Raw genomic sequence first — 19,131 nt, forward strand, 5'->3', positions numbered from 1 at the left:
AATGTTGATTGTGGAGCCAAGCAAACTAAAGCTGTGAACAATCTCAATCTCTTCACCATCCATCCTGATGCTGCCAATTGGCCCAGTGGTGATAATCTTTGTCTTCTTGATATTAAACATTAATCCATATTGAAGGCTGCAATCCTTGACCCTCTGCAGCAAGTACTTCAGGTCCTCAGTTTCAGCAAGCAGGGTTGTGTCATCTGCATAATGCAGATTGTTGATGGATCTTACACCAATCCTGACGCCAGGTTTTCCAATTTTGCCAACACTGTTTCTTAAAGAGACTATCATTTCCCTTCTTAACTGCATTTGTCTCCTTGTCAAAAATACGCTGACCATAAGTTGGTCAACTAATGATGAGTTAGTTTCTGGTTCTCAATTTTTTTCTACTGATCTATGTGTCTGTTGCTGTACCAGTGCCATGCTGTCTTGACTACTATGGCTATGTAGTAAGATTTGAGATCAGGGAGTGATATGCCTCCCACCTTGTTTCTCTTTTTCAGTAGTGTTTGCTTATTTGGAATCTCTTCATTTCAGACAAAATTGGAAATTGCCTTTTCCTTCACTTGAATAAAATTAATATCTGTGAACAATCCCACCACAAATATGAACAGAGACTTCATCAAAGAAAAAATACTGATGACTAACAAACATATAAAGAAATGTTAAATATCTCTAGATATCAAAGAGATTCAAAGCAAAACAGCTATGAGTTTTCTCCTTACCTAGAAACAATAGCAAAGTTCAGTAGGGCAGCAAAGAACAAATATTGGCTAAGTTGTCAAAAGATTAGAATTCTTATTCACTGCTGGTAGAAATGTAAAATATATAACACTGTGGAAAGTGGTCTGGTAGTGCTTTCTCAAAAAGTTGGAAATAGAAATACTATTTGACCCAGATATCTGGGAATATACCCTAAAGAAACCAGAGCTGTGACTCAAAGAGATGTATGCAGATCATTTTTTTATTGCTGCAGTTATTGACAATAGTAAAGAGATGGAAGCAGCCCAAATGTCCATCAACAAACGAATGGCTAGAAAAGCCATAGTACATTCACACAGAAGAATATTATGCAACTTTGAAAAACAACCGACTTGTAAAATATTACACAACATGGTTGAATCTCAAAGATACTATGCTGAATGAAATATTTCAGTCACAAAAGGACAAATATTGCTTAACACTGCTGTTATAAAATAGGACTGACCTGGGGGAGAATAGGAAGAGAGTGGACAGATAATTAACACTGCATTGAAACAGGTCAGAGGATAGACTGCCCAAAAGGAATGGATGATTAGGTATTATATGTGTGACAACAATCTGGAACAAGAAATACATTGCAAGGTGGACTGGGGGAGGGAGGAAAATGTGCAAAAATAAATGAATGAAAATCCAACCTTTCTGTAAACTTTTATTAAAATCACAATTTTTAAAAAGAAACAATAAGGAAATGCCTCTCTAAGTGGAACAACAAGCCTCCCTTTATGATTAATGAATTGTGCACAGCAGAAGAAAATGAAAACCATGAAAGGTTGGAGCCAATTCAAAATTTTAGGGTTGTTTAAATCATTCTGTTTATTTAATTATTAATAAATGCGTACTGCCTTCCAGAGAAAGTTAGCAGAGGGCAAGAATTGGGTCAGATAAACAGATTTTATAGAAAGTCTGGTGTCCTACAGGACTGAGAATTACTAAGTGACATTAAAAGTCAAGGTAAGTAAAGATAAGGGAAACATAATGAGATGTATCTTACTTTCAGATTTTCTCCTGCTATTTATTATTTTGCTAGACAAGCCTGGGTTCCAAAACTAGGATAATTGTATCTAAGGAACACAATGTTAGAAATGATAAGACTCTTGAAAGTTAAAGGACTTAGAAAGTTCTGGGGTACAAGAAACCCCTTTAAGAACTTTTTCCAATATTAGTGTTTATAATTTGGGAAAAAACAAAAAACCAACAAACAAAAAAACCCTGTGGCACTACAACAGCTTCTTAATCACCTTAGGTGCTTGATAGATGTCTAATTTTGTATTAGAGAGTAGAACTACATCAAAGTTTAGGAAGGGATTTTGTAGTAATAAACAATTCTTAATTCCATGTGGAGAATCATGATTTACATCTGATGTGAAAAAAACCAAGTGGGGGTGGGGGTGGGGAGTTTGTAGGTTGTATACCAAGGAAGAAGTTTATCTTTTGTTTTTCAAAGTGAGTGAACTGGGGGGGGTGGTAAAAAAAAGTGCAACATGAATGAATGGAAATCCAAAATCTCTGTAAATGTTCATTAAAATTAATAAAATAAAATTTAAAAAGCAAAGCAAAACAAAAACAAAACAAAAAACAAACCTAAGTGGTTTGTTTGGGAGGGTTTTATGCCTGATTTTTTTTTTTTTATTTTTACTTGCTATTTTGATAGAGAACTCTGGTGCCATTATACATAGGGAGTTGTACTGCTAACACAAAGCCGTTCCTCTCTGGTAGATCTAATCCCCTAGGGGCTCCACTGGAGGAAGAAGAGCAATCTCCTTCTGTGTGATTTACTTACAGCCTTAGAAACAAACCCAGTGAATTCAATTATCACATATGTCTTAGTTCCAAGTTTGTGACAAGGTGTTTTATGATTTGGCAACTAGTAAATAAATTCCTAACTAATGTATTTTTTTTCCAACATGAAACTTCATTAGCTAAAGAGAACATGAAGATGTCTTCTTTTTCCATCAATCAAAATATTACTTAGTAGGTACTGTTGAAAGATTCAAGGGTTTATTTCCCCTCAAGGCACATGAAGTAAAAGTAAGGTTAGGGGTTTTTTTTTTGTTACTTTATTTTTTTTATGTACTAATTTCCACATGACTTTTTATTTCCCTCTGTAGTTGAAAAAGATACCTTAATTTTGCTGTGGGAAAAATAACTCTTAAGAGATTATTTGAGATGTGTTTTCTAATAGTTCTATCACATAATTTTATTTGGGTTTTAAAAAGATAGCTCTTTAAATGAAAACTTTTATCTATTTCTAACCTTATTACCAATCAGTGAGACCAAGTTGAAAACATCTCACCCTAAGATACAGCTGTGAATTCTTAGTAAAAATAAATGTATCGTTTTAGATATCAGTGATTCGTATAAGGAGCATGGTATTTATAGTCTGTAGGATTTACTACTCACAATAGGCCTTGGGTTTTGAAAAGTTCAAATCTATCACCTTCTCTGTGGGAGAAAGATGGGCAGTCTCCTCCCATTAAAATTTACAGCCTGAAAAATGGAAGGTCACTATAAGTTGGAAGTGATTCAGTGGCAGTTAGTTGAGTGAATTTTGGTGTCGTTTTTAAAACACTCAGAATGTATAAGAACAAAATAGTAGTGTTAATGATTCATTTCTTAAATATTTTGCAGCAAGCTGCCAACTAGAAATACTATCATCAGCTGGACATATAACAGGAGGGATATTGTTGACTCTGTGGCTCAGAAATCTGAAGAGCAATGGGCGTGTGCAGTCTGCACACTAATCAATAAGCCTTCTTCTAAGGCATGTGATGCTTGCTTGACTTCAAGGCCCAATGGTAAGACTGAATTTCAATTGGGAGTTTCTTCCATTTCTAAGAGGTTTAATTATACCGAGTCAGGTACATATCTCACTCCATCTGACAGTCAATAACTAAGTAAAACTCTTTTTCTGAAAGGCTTAAAGGAATTGCCAGCCTGTACATGTAAACCACGCTAATATTCTGTTGAGTACTTTTTTTAAAAAAAAACAGGGAGGGAAATCATGCTTGTGCTAAAACAGTGTGTGCCTTTGTATCTCAAAAAAACTGCGATGATCACATCTGTTCTCTACTGTTTCTAATGAATTATTCAATAAAGCTTTGTTTTATGCAGATTTCAGCAACTTTCAAGTTTGTTATTCAGTCCAAGTGTTTCATAAATTGAAAGGGAGGATTTCTGTAAGAATATCTTTGCAGGTGGAATAGAAAAATGCTGAATTTTTTCTCTTCTTTATCCTTCCTACCCCTTGTTATTAAAATCTTTTCCCAGACAATTGTACTGATTTCATTGAAATACTTCAAAATAACTCTTTATAGCTCACAATTTCATGCGTTTGGAGAATGTAAAACCTCAGAGGAAACCTGTGATTAAGAACCAGCTCATTGATGCTGCTTCTATTGTGTTCCCAAAGTGTTATTTCATCCTTCAATTAGAGATGAGAAAGTTCATTCTTGACTTACGGACCCCCTCATTGTATTGGCTGTCATCTTGTGTTTTGTTCCCTGGGCCAGAAAGGCGGGCATTGCCCTTGCACAGCTTTGCTGGTAGCAGAGAGGACAGCGCACATTATTTCTGTCTCTTCTCTTCAGTACCATTCAGCAGAGAGCCCTTGCAAAGGCACAGCCTTAGGGTTCCACATTTATTCCAATATTCTGAAATGCCTTTGCACATCTTATTTGCCTATTTTCATATTAATTCTTTCTACATATTAACTTGGAAGCAGGACTGGCATCCACTTCCTAAATAGCATGCCTCTGGAAAAGCTATGAACTTTGATAAATGTCGATAGTTGTAAAGGGGCGTCAAGCCCCTCACAGGGTAGCTATGAGTTGTGCTCGACTTGAAGGCAATCAACAACAACATATTAAATATATGTGTAAGTATAATTTAAAATGCATCATTATACGGTTTCCAAAATTTAGTTATACTTGGCTGAAGTGCTATATTCAATAAATGTTGTTTTTTAATCCATCTTTACTTATAGGCTTCTGATTGCAAGCCCAAAACTGTATGATTTCATCTCTTAATTTGCCACTGCTTTAATGTTACCAAAGCGTATAGCTGAATAATCTTTAAATGTTCAATATAAACAAAGCAGATAAATCTTTGTGAAACCCATCTCTAGTTCTCTATAAGTTCCTGTAAGAAAGTAGTTCATTCTGAAATCTAGAAGCCAATAATACATTGTGATAAGTATAACAAATATCTTAGAAGCTGTTCTAAATAGTCAGTATATTATATGTGTTGATTACAGAATTCTTTTTTCTGTCCTTCCAGATTCAGTGCAGAAGAATGAAGAAAATTCTATTGCATTTAATAGCTTAGTGAAGTATCCTTGTAATAACTTCGGGAAACCAAATACAGAAGTCAAGATCAACAGGAAAACTGCCTTTGGAACTACAACCCTTGTCTTGACTGATTTTAGCAATAAATCCAGTACTTCAGCTAGAAAAAACGTCCAAAACCAGATACTAGATAGAGAATTGTGTAACTCTCCTCCCACTAATGTTTGTCTCAGTGATACACAGCACTTCTCTAAGGAAAGAATAAACCATATAACTCAACTACCTAACAAAGTAAACATATCATCTACAGTCGGCTCTCAATCTAAATTATTTAGTCCAGCACATAAAAAATTGAAGACAGCCCACTCATCACCAGATCTCAAAAGTTGTAAGCCTGAATTTTCAAACAGGTATGATATTCCTAACCTTGGTCTTTAAGGTATTTACATTGTGTTTTTATGAAGATGGAAAGCCTACCTATTATTAATAAGGACTTTGAATTGGTTCAGTAATGTAATTCAAATCCTCAAAGATTGTTGTTATAGTACTTTCCCTTTCCTTAAGTTAAGTTAGAGAAAAGAAAGAAAATCAGAACTTAATTTCCTACTCTTATGAAAGTTTTGGGTTCTGGGTTTTTTTGCCACTATAATCATATGCCATGATGGTGTAGTAGGCAAAATGTTGGGCTGCTAACTCAAAAGTTGGCAGTTTAAACCCAACAGCACATCTACAGAAGAAAGATGGGCAGTTTCTTGTAACTTACAGCCTCAGAAATCTAATGAAGGGTTTGCCAGGAGTCGAAATCAACCGTAGGAGAGTGAGTTGGTTTTGATTTAATAACCATGTACAGAATAGAAAATTACTACAAAGTACAAAGATAAAATTTAGATTTCCCATAATTATACTAATCATGAGCTGTTAGCATAATTTTATATTTCCTTTCAGTGAATGATAATTCTTCCAAAGGGGAGATTGTCATTTGTGTAGATTAATGAGTCTCCTGAGTGATACAAACGGTTAATGCACTTTGGCTCTTGACCTAAAGGTGAGCATTTTGAGTTTACCCAGAACACTTGAAAAAGAGGTCTGGTACTAATATGCTTCTCTGCAAAATCAGCAATTAGAATCAGCATATGAGACATTGGTCTATTTTGACATAGATGAGGACATCCTAAATTTAAATCTATCTGAAGACAACAAAGTCACAAGAACAGGAATGCTAATTTTATATTTGAAATGTAAAATTTAATAAACGCTAAATGACTAGCTATGTTATATGAGACTTCAAGCTTTATTCCCAGGAGAAAACTTCCATTTCCTGTCACCAAAATTACAGGAATTTTAGTAACAAATGTCATTCTTGTTCCTTATTAGTTACTAGCATATTCTGAACATAACCGTCTGTGACCATTTCTGTTCCCTTTATTGGAGCTTCCTATCAGGGCATAACATTATACCTGTTTTCTTTTGTTCTCTGTTGTTTTCTTTTCTAAGATGCTTGGGCTTTGGGGTTTAAATTTTTTTTTTCATTCTTTCCGAAAGGAGATTGTTGATGTTGTTGTGTGCCGTTGAGTCACTTGCAACTAATAGCGACCCTATGTACAACAGCCCTAAACCTTGCTCTATCCTGTGCCAATTGCATTGCCTCTGACACACCCATCCCGATTACCCCAGTCACTGAATCAATCCACCTCATAGAGGGTCTTCCCCTCCTGCACTGTCCCTCCACTCTACCAAGGATGATGTCCTTCTCCAAGGATCGGTCCCTCCTTACATGTCCAAAGTATGTCAGACGAAGCCCCAGAATCCTTGCCTCCAAGGAGTAGCCTGGTTTAACCCTCTCCAGGATGAATCTGTTTGTTTTCCTGGCAGTCCAGGGTACATTCAGTACTCTTCTCCAGCTTAAAGGCATCAATTCTCCTTCTATCCTCCCTAGTCATTGTCAAACTCTCTGATGCATAACAAGTGATTGCAAAGACCATGGCCTGTATCAGACGCACCTTAGTCTCCAGAGACACACCATTGCTCTGAGTACTTTAGAGAGGTCCCTAATAGCAGACTTTCCCATCACAATACGTTTTTTTATTTCCTGGCTGTTGGTGCCAAGATTGTTGACCGTGGAGCCGAGCAAACTGAAGCTGTGAATAATCTTGATCTCTTCGCCATCTATCCTAATTGGTCCAGTGGTGAGAATCTTTGTCTTCTTGACATTGAGCCTCAGTCCATATTGAATGCTGCAGTCCTTGACCCTCTGCAGCATGTGCATGAGGTCCTCCTCAGTTTCAGCAAGCAGAGTTTGTCATCTCCATAACGTACACCCTTCCCAATTTTGAACCATGCAGTGTTTCCTTGCTCTGTTCTGACAACTACCTCTTGGTCCAAATATAGGTTTCACATTAGCACGATTAAATGTTCTGGGATTCCCATTCTTCTCAGAGTCAGCCACAGTTTGTTATGATCCACATAGTCAAACGCTTTTGCATGGTCAATGAAACACAGATATACGTTCTTCTGGTATTCCCTGCTTTCAGCTAAGATCCACATAACATCAGCTATAATATTCCTAGTACCACGACCCCTTCTAAACCCAGCCTGGACTTCTGGTAGTTCTCTGCTGATGTGCTGTTCCAGTTGTTTTTTGGATAATCTTCAGTAGAATCTTGCTTGCATGTGAAATCAACGATATTGTTCTGTAGTTTCCACACTCTGTTGGGTCACCCTTCTTTGGAATGGGAACAAATATAGATCTCTTCCAGTACTCTGTTGGGTCACCCTTCTTTGGAATGGGAACAAATATAGATCTCTTCCAGTGAGTTGGCACAACTTGGCGAGCACATCCAGGGCAGCATCTGTTAACTGAAATACGTCAATTGGTATACCATCTATTCCTGGGGCCTTGTTTTTTGCTATTTCCCTCAAAGCAGCTTGAACTCCTTCCTTTATTACCATAGCTTGAACTTCTTCCTTCATCACCATAGGCTCTTGCTCGTATGTTATTTCCTTAAATTCTGCATCTGCCAATTCCTTTCGATACAATGACTCAGTATATTCCTTCCATCTTCTTTTAATACTTCCTGGATCATTTAATATTCTGCCTGAAGCATCCTTGATTATAGCAACTCGAGGTTTGAATTTGTTCTTCAGTTCGTTGAGATTAAGTAATGCTGGACGAGATAAGTAGCAGGTGAAGGAAGGGTCTTTTTCCCATGTTAACTGCCCTTTTATTTGCCTTTGGGAACAAGTAGAGTGATTTACTGAATTCAGATCAATGCAGATGGTTTGTTTCTTCTCTGACTGATGATGAGAATCTGTCTATCTGTCTGTCTCTTTCTCTCTGTGTGTTTGTGTGTGATGAGTGGCCAGCTGGCATACACTCCCAGATCACTGAGAATCCTTAAAGTTTATTCCATAGCTGTCAGGTGGATTTTGATCAGTGATATGTTTATTACAATTTTCATATTAAAACTCTAATTTTTTATCAGTTAACCCTCATGGTTTGTCGTTTACTGATTTGTAAAAACATTTTGTTCATAATTATTTATAATAGCTTGTTCTTTTTGTTCTGTCTATAATGCTTAGAAACATGGATATTTGACTTAAAGTATGTGGTGGTATATCAGTAATGCATTGTGATGTTAACTGAAAGGTTGGAGGCTATAATCTACCAGCTGCTCTGAAGGAGAAAGATGGGCAAGCCCCTGTAAAAATTACACCCTCAGGAACCCGATGAGCTGGGATTATTTGGGGTTTGTTATGGGATTTGATTGACTTAATAAATGCACTACTGTTTGAATTTAACTCTCATTAATGCCTTGTGATAAAAGTTCATGAAGGAGTTAGTTAAGAGTATCTGAGCTGAAAGATTGTGCTAAAGTAGAAAACTGGTTTTGAACAGGCTTTTCTGTTCTCTGGCTAAAGTAGGAAGAAGTAGAAGTGATCATTTTAAAATATTGTGGCATTCGTTATAACCCAGATGAAACATCTTGGCATATTTTTATTTCCTTAGTGCTTTGTAGAAAATCTCAGACAATTTAACTAATGAATTAGGGATTTAAAAAAACATTAATGTAACCTTAAATTTAAATGATTTCTCCATAAGCCATTAGTAATAGGATCATATGATTAATCACAGTGCACAGAGCTACTTGGAAATGCTGCAGCCTGTGTATGTGTTGAATATAAGAACACCAGGACAGAGACTCTACAATCAATCAAAATCAACTAGCAGAATAAATGTCAAGTGATGAAATAAATTCACCCAGCAGCCCTTCTGCACCCAGCTACTTTACAAGGAATAAATTGCAAATTACTGTCATTTATTTCATTTTTCTCCTTATCTGGCAGTTACAGTGTTCATCTTGTGGACAAGATGCCTAGCAGAAGCTCACAACATACGATTGTTATAGCGGGTGGTCCACTCATGGAATTTATAGCCAGTTTATTCTTTTAATAATTATACGATAATTCTGCTTTTGTTCTCTTAATTACTGATTCATCACTCCATGATATACTAGCCCTCTCCTGCTGTACTTATGAGACATATTTTAGGATTGTTCTTTAGATAACTTGTGTTTTATCCAGATTAGAAATAGGGTGGTTGAATTTATTTTCCAGCAGTTAAAATTCACAGTCCTAGAAACTGTTTTAAAGCTTTGATACAATTATTGTAATCACTGAGTATGAAACAAAGTGATACATTTTTAGAAAAATGCCTGTGTTTTATGTTGACATTTTTCCTGGGTTGACTTGAAGACTCAACATATACCATTGAGGTGAACTTAACAGAATCCCTGACATTTTCTCATATCTACTCCCATCGGGAGTGCTAAAAGTCACCTCGTACTTGCTTCTGGGTCAGTTTTTGGAGTGTTTTACCACTTAGAATTTGAGAATTTGAGACTATCCACAATGAGTCATTTTACCTCTCTTTTAGTCTATATGAGAATAATTAATTGAATAAAATGAGGCAAAATTTTTATTGCATTGACTCACTCTATTGGTAAACTAATTTAAACAATAAGAATTTATAATTAAGAGAAACACTATTTCTTTTTAAAACTATAGCCTGGACTTGATAAAAACTTATATGCTATAATGGCTAAATTTTTAGCATATGTTGTTGTCATCTGTTGTTGTTGTTGTTATGTGCTCTCAAGTCGCTTGTGACTCATAGCAACACTATATACAACAGCCCTAAACCCTGTTCTATCCTTGGCCAAACTTATTGTCAGTGATACCTAACACACATTACCCCAGTCACTGAATCAATCCATCTCATTGATTGTCTCCCTCTCTTATACTGTCCCTCCACCCTCCCAAGCATGATGTCCCTCTCCAAGGACTGGTCCCTCCTTGCAACATGCCCAAAGTATGTCAGATGCAGCTTCAGAATCCTTGCCTCCAAGGAGCAGCCTGGTTTCATCCTCTGTCGGACGAACCTGTTTGTTCTTCTAGCAGTCCATGGTATTCAATACTCATCTCCAGCACCACAGCTCAAAAGCTTCAATTCTCCTATCATCCCTAGTCATTGTCCAGTTTTCTGATGAATAGCAAATAATCGCAAGACTGTGGCCTGGATCAGGTGTACTTTAGTCTCCAGATTGACATGATTGCTTTTCAGTACTTTAGAGAGATCCCTGACAGCATACTTTTTCCCAGTGCAATTCTTCTTTTAATTTCCTGGCTGCTGGACCAAGAGTGTTGATAATGGAGTCAAGCAAACAGAAATTGTTAACAATCTCAATATCATCACTGCCTATCATTATGTTGCCAATTGGCCCAGTGGTGAGATTCTTTGTTTTCTTGATGTTCAGCTTCAAACTATATTGAAGGTTGCAATCCTTGACCTTCTGCAGTAAGTGCTTCAGGTCCTCCTCAGTTTCAGCAAGCAGAGTTTGTCATCTCCATAACATAGATTTTTTGTGACTCTGCCTCCATTCCTGATGGCACATTTGTCCTCATAGAACCCAGCCTCCTGCATGATCTGTTCTCTATATAAATTGAAAAGGTATGGAGATAGGACACATCCCTGGCGTACACTCTTCCTGATTGTGAACCATGCAATGTTTTCTTGCTCTGTTCAGACAATTGTCTCCTGGTCTAAGCTTTGCATAAGCACAATCAACTGTCTGGGATTCCCATTCTTCTCAGAGAGGCACACAATTGAATACCTTTACGTAGTCAATGAAACACAGGTAGACATTCCTCTGGTACTCTGCTTTCAGCCAAGATACATCTAACACCAGCTAGAATATCTCTGGTACCACAGCTTCTTCTGAACCCAGCCTATACTTCAGGCAGTTCTCTGCTGATGTGATATTCCAGCAATTTTTTATAATTTTCAGCAGAATCTCGCTTGCATATGATATTCATGATATTGTTTTATATTTTCCACACTCTGCTGAATCACCTTTCTTTGGAATGGGAACAAATATGAGTCCCTTCCAGTCAATTGGCTAGGTAGTTGTCCCCCAGACTTCTTAGTACAACTTGGTAAGCACATCAGGGCAGAGTCTGTTGAAATATGTCAGTAGGTGGCCATCAATTTCTAGGGCCTTGTTTTTTTGCCAGTTCTTTTAGAGCCGCTTTAACTTGTTCCTTCATTACCACGGGCTCTTGCTTATACGTTGTTTCATGAGATTCTTCTGTGTCTACCAATTCCTTAGGTACAGTGATTCTGTATGCTCTTTCCATCTCCTTTTAATGCTCCAAAGATTTTTTTGAGAGCCTTGATCTTAGTGCATTATATGTTCTACTGCTAACTGAAAATTCAATAGTTTGAATTCTTGAGCTACTCTTGAGAAAGAAAGTTGGGCAATTTCCTTCTGTAAAGAGGTACAACCTCAAAACCCTCTATTAGTCTGAGTTGACTTGATGACAGTAGATTTGGTTTATTATGCTTCGAGCACTGGTCTTGATTCTAATGATGTGTGCATCATGTGTTAACTAACTCCAGCCAGCAGGGCCTAATCCTGCCTACCCTGTTGTAGCAGGTTATGTGTTACTCGTACACACTCACTCCCATTCATATATTTTTGTGGCCGGTTTTCATGGCTGCAAGAGTAGAGTTCGTTTTGGCAAGCTGAAATATTGATTACTTGAAAAAACTTGTTGGCCCTGGCTCTTTTAATACAGCGTTTAAGATAGTATGAATAATTAAAGTTATGTCCATTTGTATCAAAATTAGTTAAATTATGCTGAGTCCTAAATTTGCCTAAACACATGCTCTGCTCAATTATATAAAGTTTGTGAGTAATGATTGAAAGAAAGAGGAACTGAAATGTCTTCAATTAATCAGAACATTTAATTATCCTGGATAATGTTTTCTATCATAAAATTAAGATTAGTTGTGCATATTTAGAACTGATGTGATCACAGGTGGCAGCGGTATCTTGGTTACATTAACTCACTCAGTGCTTTGTAATGTTAATACGTCTATGAATCACCTGGAGATCTCGTTAACATACAGATTCTGACTTACTGTGTAGTCAATCAGGTGGATAATTCTATATTTCTGAGAAGTATCCAAATGATGCTTCTGGTCAGTCGATCATGATATGAGCAGCCAAGATAAGATAATATCTGAGGGCTTTTAACCAGAAACCTCAGCATCTTTGGGGTAATATATAGATAAGTAAAAAGAGTGAAAGAGCTAGAGAGAAAACCCTGATGGTGTAATGGTTTAGTGCTCAGCTGTTAACTTAAACAACAGCAATTCTAAAGCACCTGCAGCTCCACAGGAGTAAAGACCAGGTGAAAAGCTACAGCCTAGAAAACCCTTTGAGGAAGTTCTGCTCTGACATATAGGGTTCCTGTGTGTCAAAATGGAGTCGACAGCACAAACAATAATAGATATACTTTTAAAACAGACAAACAAAAAACCAGAGAGGAAGTAGAGTTAAGACAGAAATGGGAAATAATGGCTTGACTAGAGCCTTTCTGTGTTAATCACACTTTCCCTAGAAAAGCTGGAATACTAAGGAGTTCTCAGCATCCTCCTGGATCTGTGGAGCCCTGGAGATCCTCTAGGTTGATACAAATGAAACTATGTTCGTATGTCTGTGTTTTAATAAAAAAAATATGTCATTTGTTTGTTACTATAACCACTTTTCTTTCCCCTTTAAAACTAAAGAAAGAAAAATAAGCAAAATTTAAGAACTCCAATTTCAAAGTTGCTAAAACTGGAAATTCCTAGCTTCTGTATTATCAGCCAATTAGGCTGTCTGGTGGTTCTTATAGTCATTGAGTTGACTCCAGCTCTTTGCAACTCCTTATACAACCCTCAGTCAAGTGCCATCTTCACAATCCCAGATATGGCCAAGGCGCTCGCTGAGGTTCTTAAATTTGCCTCCAGGCTGGAGGCCTCATCTTCCAGCTCTGTGTTGGGCAAAGTTTTGTTGTGATCAATAGGCTTTTCTCTAGCTAAATTTCACAAGTAAATCATCAGACTTTTCTCCCTGGTCCTCCTGTTCTGAAAGCTCTGTTAAAATTAGACTGCCATTGATGACTCTGCTGGTATTTGAAATACCTATGGCATAGTTTCCAGTATAGCAACATGCATCCATCACAGTACTATGCCATGGCAGGTAGGTGGTGGTCTCTTGAAGATAAAGTCTGCACATGTCCTCTAAACAAGTAGTGCGATGAGACAGAGGTTATGTAAGGGAGGATGACTGTGTAAGAGAAAAATCCCTGGCGCTTCATTTCATTTCTGGTTTGGTATTCAGATTATTTTAAAATATAGAAGCTACCCTACCACCCTCTGCCTTGTGAGAAGGATACCAACAAAATAATTGCTGCTGAAATATTTCATTATGCGTGCTTTCCTTAGTGATGCCTTCTGCTGCTTTCAATTTTCTAGTTATTGCCCTACCCTCGGCCTCAGAACTACCCTCACAGGTTTGAACCCTTCACTGTTTGTCAAACAATATATTTAAACATCTGCTCTGGAAATTACTTTTAAATCAATTTTTTATTTCATCACAAATAAAAGATCTCATATTCTAAACGTTTCAATTAGTTATGATGCCTTGAGGCACCATTATAGTAACAAATAGATGGAAAAATGTAGTTCAAAAATAAGAAGATTGGAAAAGAGTTGGTTTTTTAAGTGTTTTTCCTTTATAAGGATGTTATTTTGTTTCTTAGAAATTTACCCAAAGCAGTTGAGAAAGGATGAACTATTTTTATCATTAAAATTTAGTAAAAATAAGACATTTTAGAAGGAGGGGCTGATGATTTTCATTAATAAGAGCACTGTTTCTCTCCAGTGGGTTCAATCAGAGACAAACTGTTCTAATGACACTATTTAATATGAAAAATATTAAAAACTACAATTAGGGGATTTTGGGGCATTTTTTAAAAGAGAAAATTCAACCTAGAAAGCTATAGCAGAACAGCAGCTTCTGGCCTTTGTACCTTGCGTAGAGCAATGACCTCCAGCCCCTCTTTCTCCTAGTCATGGGGCAGAATAAAGCTTCCCTAACACCTTTACAAAACACACTTTTCTGCTCTGCGAGGCAGCTGGTGTCTTACTCTAATATGATTGCTACCATTACAGTATGCTTGATCAAAGAAAGGCATAGAAGATTGTCTTTTAAAGTGGACAGTAGAGAGGGTGATCTCTCTGGCCTTGTCAGAGCCATTGATGAGAGCTTACCACCAGTGAGAAAATAATTAGAGATGATTGTAGCTCTAGTTAACTTTGAAGGGGAAGCTGGAGTCGAGAATATTTTAAAGGAACTAAAAGTGACCATACTGTAATGTTGATCAAGAGAAGACCAGAGAATATCAGATGAAAGATAAGAAATAGTGGCTACTTGATGTACCGAATGGTCAAGTTAGCAGGTTTTTATTCTTTAGAAATTTAAATTATGTATCTTAGACCCATGAGGTTCTTTCGCTTTAAATTGGCTTTACCTGTGAAAACAGCAAATGACAAAAAGGCCACATCGTGGTTTGTGTCTATGCTCAAAGTTGACTATGGTCCACTTTTCCTCCATGATCTCTTTGTGCAAGTCGAATTCAGATGTGTGGGGGTGGGGTGGTGTGAATGATCCCTTTAGCACTATTAATGCTGTACTGATTTTGTAACCTGTCATTACAGTGAACTTCCAATTAATGTGACAGATGGCACTTGTGCGTTAAGCACTGGCAGTCCTCGCTGCAATAAACACAACCGCCTCTGCGTTCTCCGAATTGTGAGGAAGGATGGCGAAAACAAGGGCAGGCAGTTTTATGCATGTCCTTTACCTGGAGAGGCACAGTGTGGATTTTTTGAGGTATGTGTATTTGTCAGCCTTCAAAACCTACTGCTGTTATGTTGATTCTGACTCATTGTGGCCATGTCGGACACAGTAGAACTGCGCCTTAGGGTTTCCAAAGCTGAAATCTCTGCAAAAGCTGGCTGACACCATTTTTTTTCCTTCTCCTTTTTAGGAGTGGCTGGTAGAGTCAACTGTTGAACTTTTTGTTGTCAGTCGAGCACTGTGCCATTAGGGCTTCTTTTTGTCAATCTTAACATGGTATAATTGATCCTTTGATTAAAATATAACAGCAATCTTTTCCCTGTTTTGCCACAGAGCTTTACATAGCCACATTGATATTCTGTCTAAAGCATGAATTGTGCTAAAATTTAAAGTGGTTCAGAAAAAATAATAATTAATAATAATAATAGTAATAAAATCATATTTGTAATCATAAGAGTAGAAGTGCTAACTTGGTTTTATAAGAATAGGAAAGTATTAAAGCAACTTATACATATGATTAATAATCCAAGATAAGAACTTGCTCTTCCTGACATAACTGTTACCTCCAAACCCTCACTTTAGATATAGGATAGAGGCACAGGAGAAAAACAATTTATATCCCTTAGATTTGCAATAAATTTAAACAATAAATAAATAAAGCAAATCCCTAAGTGGGATTCCACTATTTAAACATGCATGTTTTTCCAAAGGCTTCATCTGGTGCTTAAATAGAAAAAAGAAAATATTGATCCATTCAAGTGCTAGAGCAAAACTTTATGATTAGGCCTATTTGGGGGAAAATATCTCTCTGCATGCAGCCTGGTGCCTCTCTAAGGAATTTGTCTAGGAAAATTTGATCTTGGTTTTAGATCTTAACCTATACACAAGATATGACTGTACTGCGTTGAGCTCACTGGTTGCCTCCTCAAGAAACTTTTATATAGTGGAAAGAATGTGGTCAATATTAACAATAACACAACCTGCTTGATACTTCCATTAAGGCCAGGATTAATGAATAATACAGTAGAATATGCCTAATTAAGTCTGGAAAGATCTATAGTGTCATGTTCAACTTTTGATCTTATAGTTATAACTGAAACAGAGCTATAGCAAGAATACTAGTGATTATATTAACATCAGGATTCTGATAGTTTACAATGATTCTTAATGAAGGAAAGAAACTGCCATATAAATGCCTGCAGGACAAAAGGAAGCTCAGAATTAGCTCAATTTTCTGTGTGATTCAAGCACATTTGTAAGAGATGCTTCATATAGGATATAAACATTTGTAAGGGCAGCAATTAATGGGTTATGCCTATTTTACAATGTCAAATTAATAGCAACAGCCGAGAAAACAATAAGGCACTAATCAAATGAGCCCAGGCTTAGCCTGCCCATCAATCTGACTTCCAAATAAGCTTTACAATCCTGTCTTTTTGTTTTCCCTAGTGGGCAGATTTGTCCTTCCCATTCTGCAACCATGGCAAACGCTCGATCATGAAAACAGTGCTGAAGATTGGACCTAATAATGGACGGAATTTTTTTGTGTGTCCTCTTGACAGGGAAAAACAGTGTGGTTTTTTCCAGTGGGCCAAAAATGGCCCAGGAATAAAAATTATTCCAGGATGCTAACATGTGTTTTCTTCAGTCAAATTTCTACGTTTAACTTCCTTAAGCTGAGAATAATGCCTAATTTCCTTTTATTTTATAGAAAGTTGTAAAATATCTATAGTAGATTTAGAAGTTGCGGCAATATTTGGTCACTTCTTTTTAAAACTTTTTTTAATACTTGCTATCTTTTCAGCATATAGCTGCATTAATGTTTTTTATCTTGCTGAATAACATGTGTTTTTCCTCAATATACAGCATATTCTTCTTGAAATGCATATTTTAAGCATTTAATAATGACAATAAAGTATCTTTGGTACTCTCTTACTCTCTTGTAACTTTTTTAGAGGAGGGAAATTGTGTTGAGTTTTGTTTCTTTATTTTGACTAAAGGAATATGCTATTCTGTCTAGCCCCTGAATGGTGCGCGCGCGAACACACACACACACACACACACACACAAACATAATTGATAAAATGGGAATTCCAGCACACTAAGCATGCTCATAGTGAAATCTATTACCTAGACCAGAAGTTGTTGTCCAAATGGAACAGGGGTGCACTGTACGGTTTAAGATCTGGAAGAATGTATGTCAGGGTTGTATCCTTTTTCTATTCATTCTATATGCTGAGTAAATAACTTATGAATCCAGACTCTATAGAAAAGGATGTGGCACCAGGATCAGAGCAAGATTCATCAATAGCCTACATTTATGCAGAGGACACAACCTTGCTTGCTAAAAGTGAGGGAGACCTGAAGTGCTCGCTGTAGAAGATCAAATACTGCAACCTTCAATATGGATTCCATCACAACATCAAGAAAACAAAGGTCTTTAGCGCTGGGCTAATAGGTAACATCATGATAGATGGAAAAAAGGATTGAAGTTGTCAATTATATCATCTTACTTGGATCCACAATCAACAACACCCTTGGTACTAAGTAGTTATAAGATAAGGAGTTGTATCACTTTGGGCAAGGCCACTGTCAGGGACCTCCGCAAAATTCTAAAGAGCAATAATGTCAGTTTGAAGACCAAGGTACACCTGATTCAAATTATATTCTCTTCAGTCACTTGCTATGCATCTGAGAGCTCAACAGTGAATAAGGATGGTAGAATAATTGATGCCTTTAAGTTATGGTACTGGAAAATAGTACTGAATGAACTTCCAAAAGAATGAAATGGTATGACCTAGAAAAGGGTCATTAAGAGTGCTCATTAGAGGAAAGGATAGCAAAACTTCATCTCTCATTCTTGGCTAGGTTTAGGGGGGTTAGCAAAAGAGAGGAAGACCCTCCCAACAAGATGGGTCAACACCAAGACTACAGCAATGTGTTCAAGTGTATCAGAGACAGTAAGGGTGGCACAGGATAGGACAAGACTGGGATCTGTTGTTCATGGGATCATTAGGAGTCATATTCAACTCAACAACATTTAACAACTACTAATTTAAAGGGAGTTTTGGTGGCATAGTCCATAGTGAAGTGTACTTCTAACCCAAAAGCTGTACCTCTGTGGAGGTTCGAATTCACCTGAGGGAGCTGGGGAAAGGGAAGGAGAAGAGAATCTTGCAATGCCAAGAACTCATAGACCACACTCATGATTGTGGGTTTACTAGGGAAGTTAGCTTACAAATAGCTCTGGGTGAGAAAGATGTACTGTCTCCTCCCATGTAAATTACTGTCTCAGAAACTCAATTGAGGATTATCTATGAATTCATTCTTATTTGATGGCAATAAGTATATATGTATATACTAACCTTAAGGTTGCTAGTTCAGAACACTTGGCAGCACTGTAAAAGAAAGGTCTAGTGACCTGCTTCTGTTAAGATTATAGCCGAAAAAAACTCTATGGAACAGTTCTACTCTGCAGCATAAGGGGTCACTATGAATCCTTTATTCTATCTATAAGGAATATTTAGAAACTTTCACTATGCCTTTTCATTTATGATTAAAGGTATTTCTTGTTTTTCATAATTGAAATTTTCAAAGTGAAATCTTAAGAGTAGAAGAATATTTTCTCTTAGTTCCACTTATCAAACATTAACTCTTTGATAGGTGACAAACCCATGCACTGGTGATGAGTTGGTTCTGACACAGCTACCCTCCCTGACATTTGCAAGGCTGTAAATCTGTACAGTAAGAGGCTGCCAGTCTTTTTCCTTAGAAGTGGCTGGTGGGTTAGATTCAGCAACTTTTAAGTTACAGGTCTAATACTTTACACTCTGTGG

The 19,131-nt window shown here is 37.0% G+C and overlaps 1 protein-coding gene across 1 annotated transcript in view; it reads left to right on the top strand.

Moving 5' to 3' along the window:
• Window positions 1-16,927, top strand: part of NEIL3 (nei endonuclease VIII-like 3 (E. coli)) — a 98,606-nt gene extending 81,679 nt beyond the window's left edge. Inside the window, exons 7-10 of the mRNA XM_006882224.1 lie at window positions 3,394-3,560; window positions 5,041-5,458; window positions 15,154-15,328; window positions 16,745-16,927. Of these exons, the coding sequence (XP_006882286.1) occupies window positions 3,394-3,560; window positions 5,041-5,458; window positions 15,154-15,328; window positions 16,745-16,927 (943 nt within the window). The remainder of the gene's footprint in view (window positions 1-3,393; window positions 3,561-5,040; window positions 5,459-15,153; window positions 15,329-16,744) is intronic.
• The last annotated feature ends 2,204 nt before the right edge of the window (window positions 16,928-19,131 follow it).

The sequence above is a fragment of the Elephantulus edwardii genome, unplaced genomic scaffold (genome assembly GCF_000299155.1).
Source record: "Elephantulus edwardii isolate Elephantulus edwardi_28Jun2011 unplaced genomic scaffold, EleEdw1.0 scaffold00018, whole genome shotgun sequence".
Classification (NCBI taxonomy): Eukaryota; Metazoa; Chordata; class Mammalia; order Macroscelidea; family Macroscelididae; genus Elephantulus; species Elephantulus edwardii.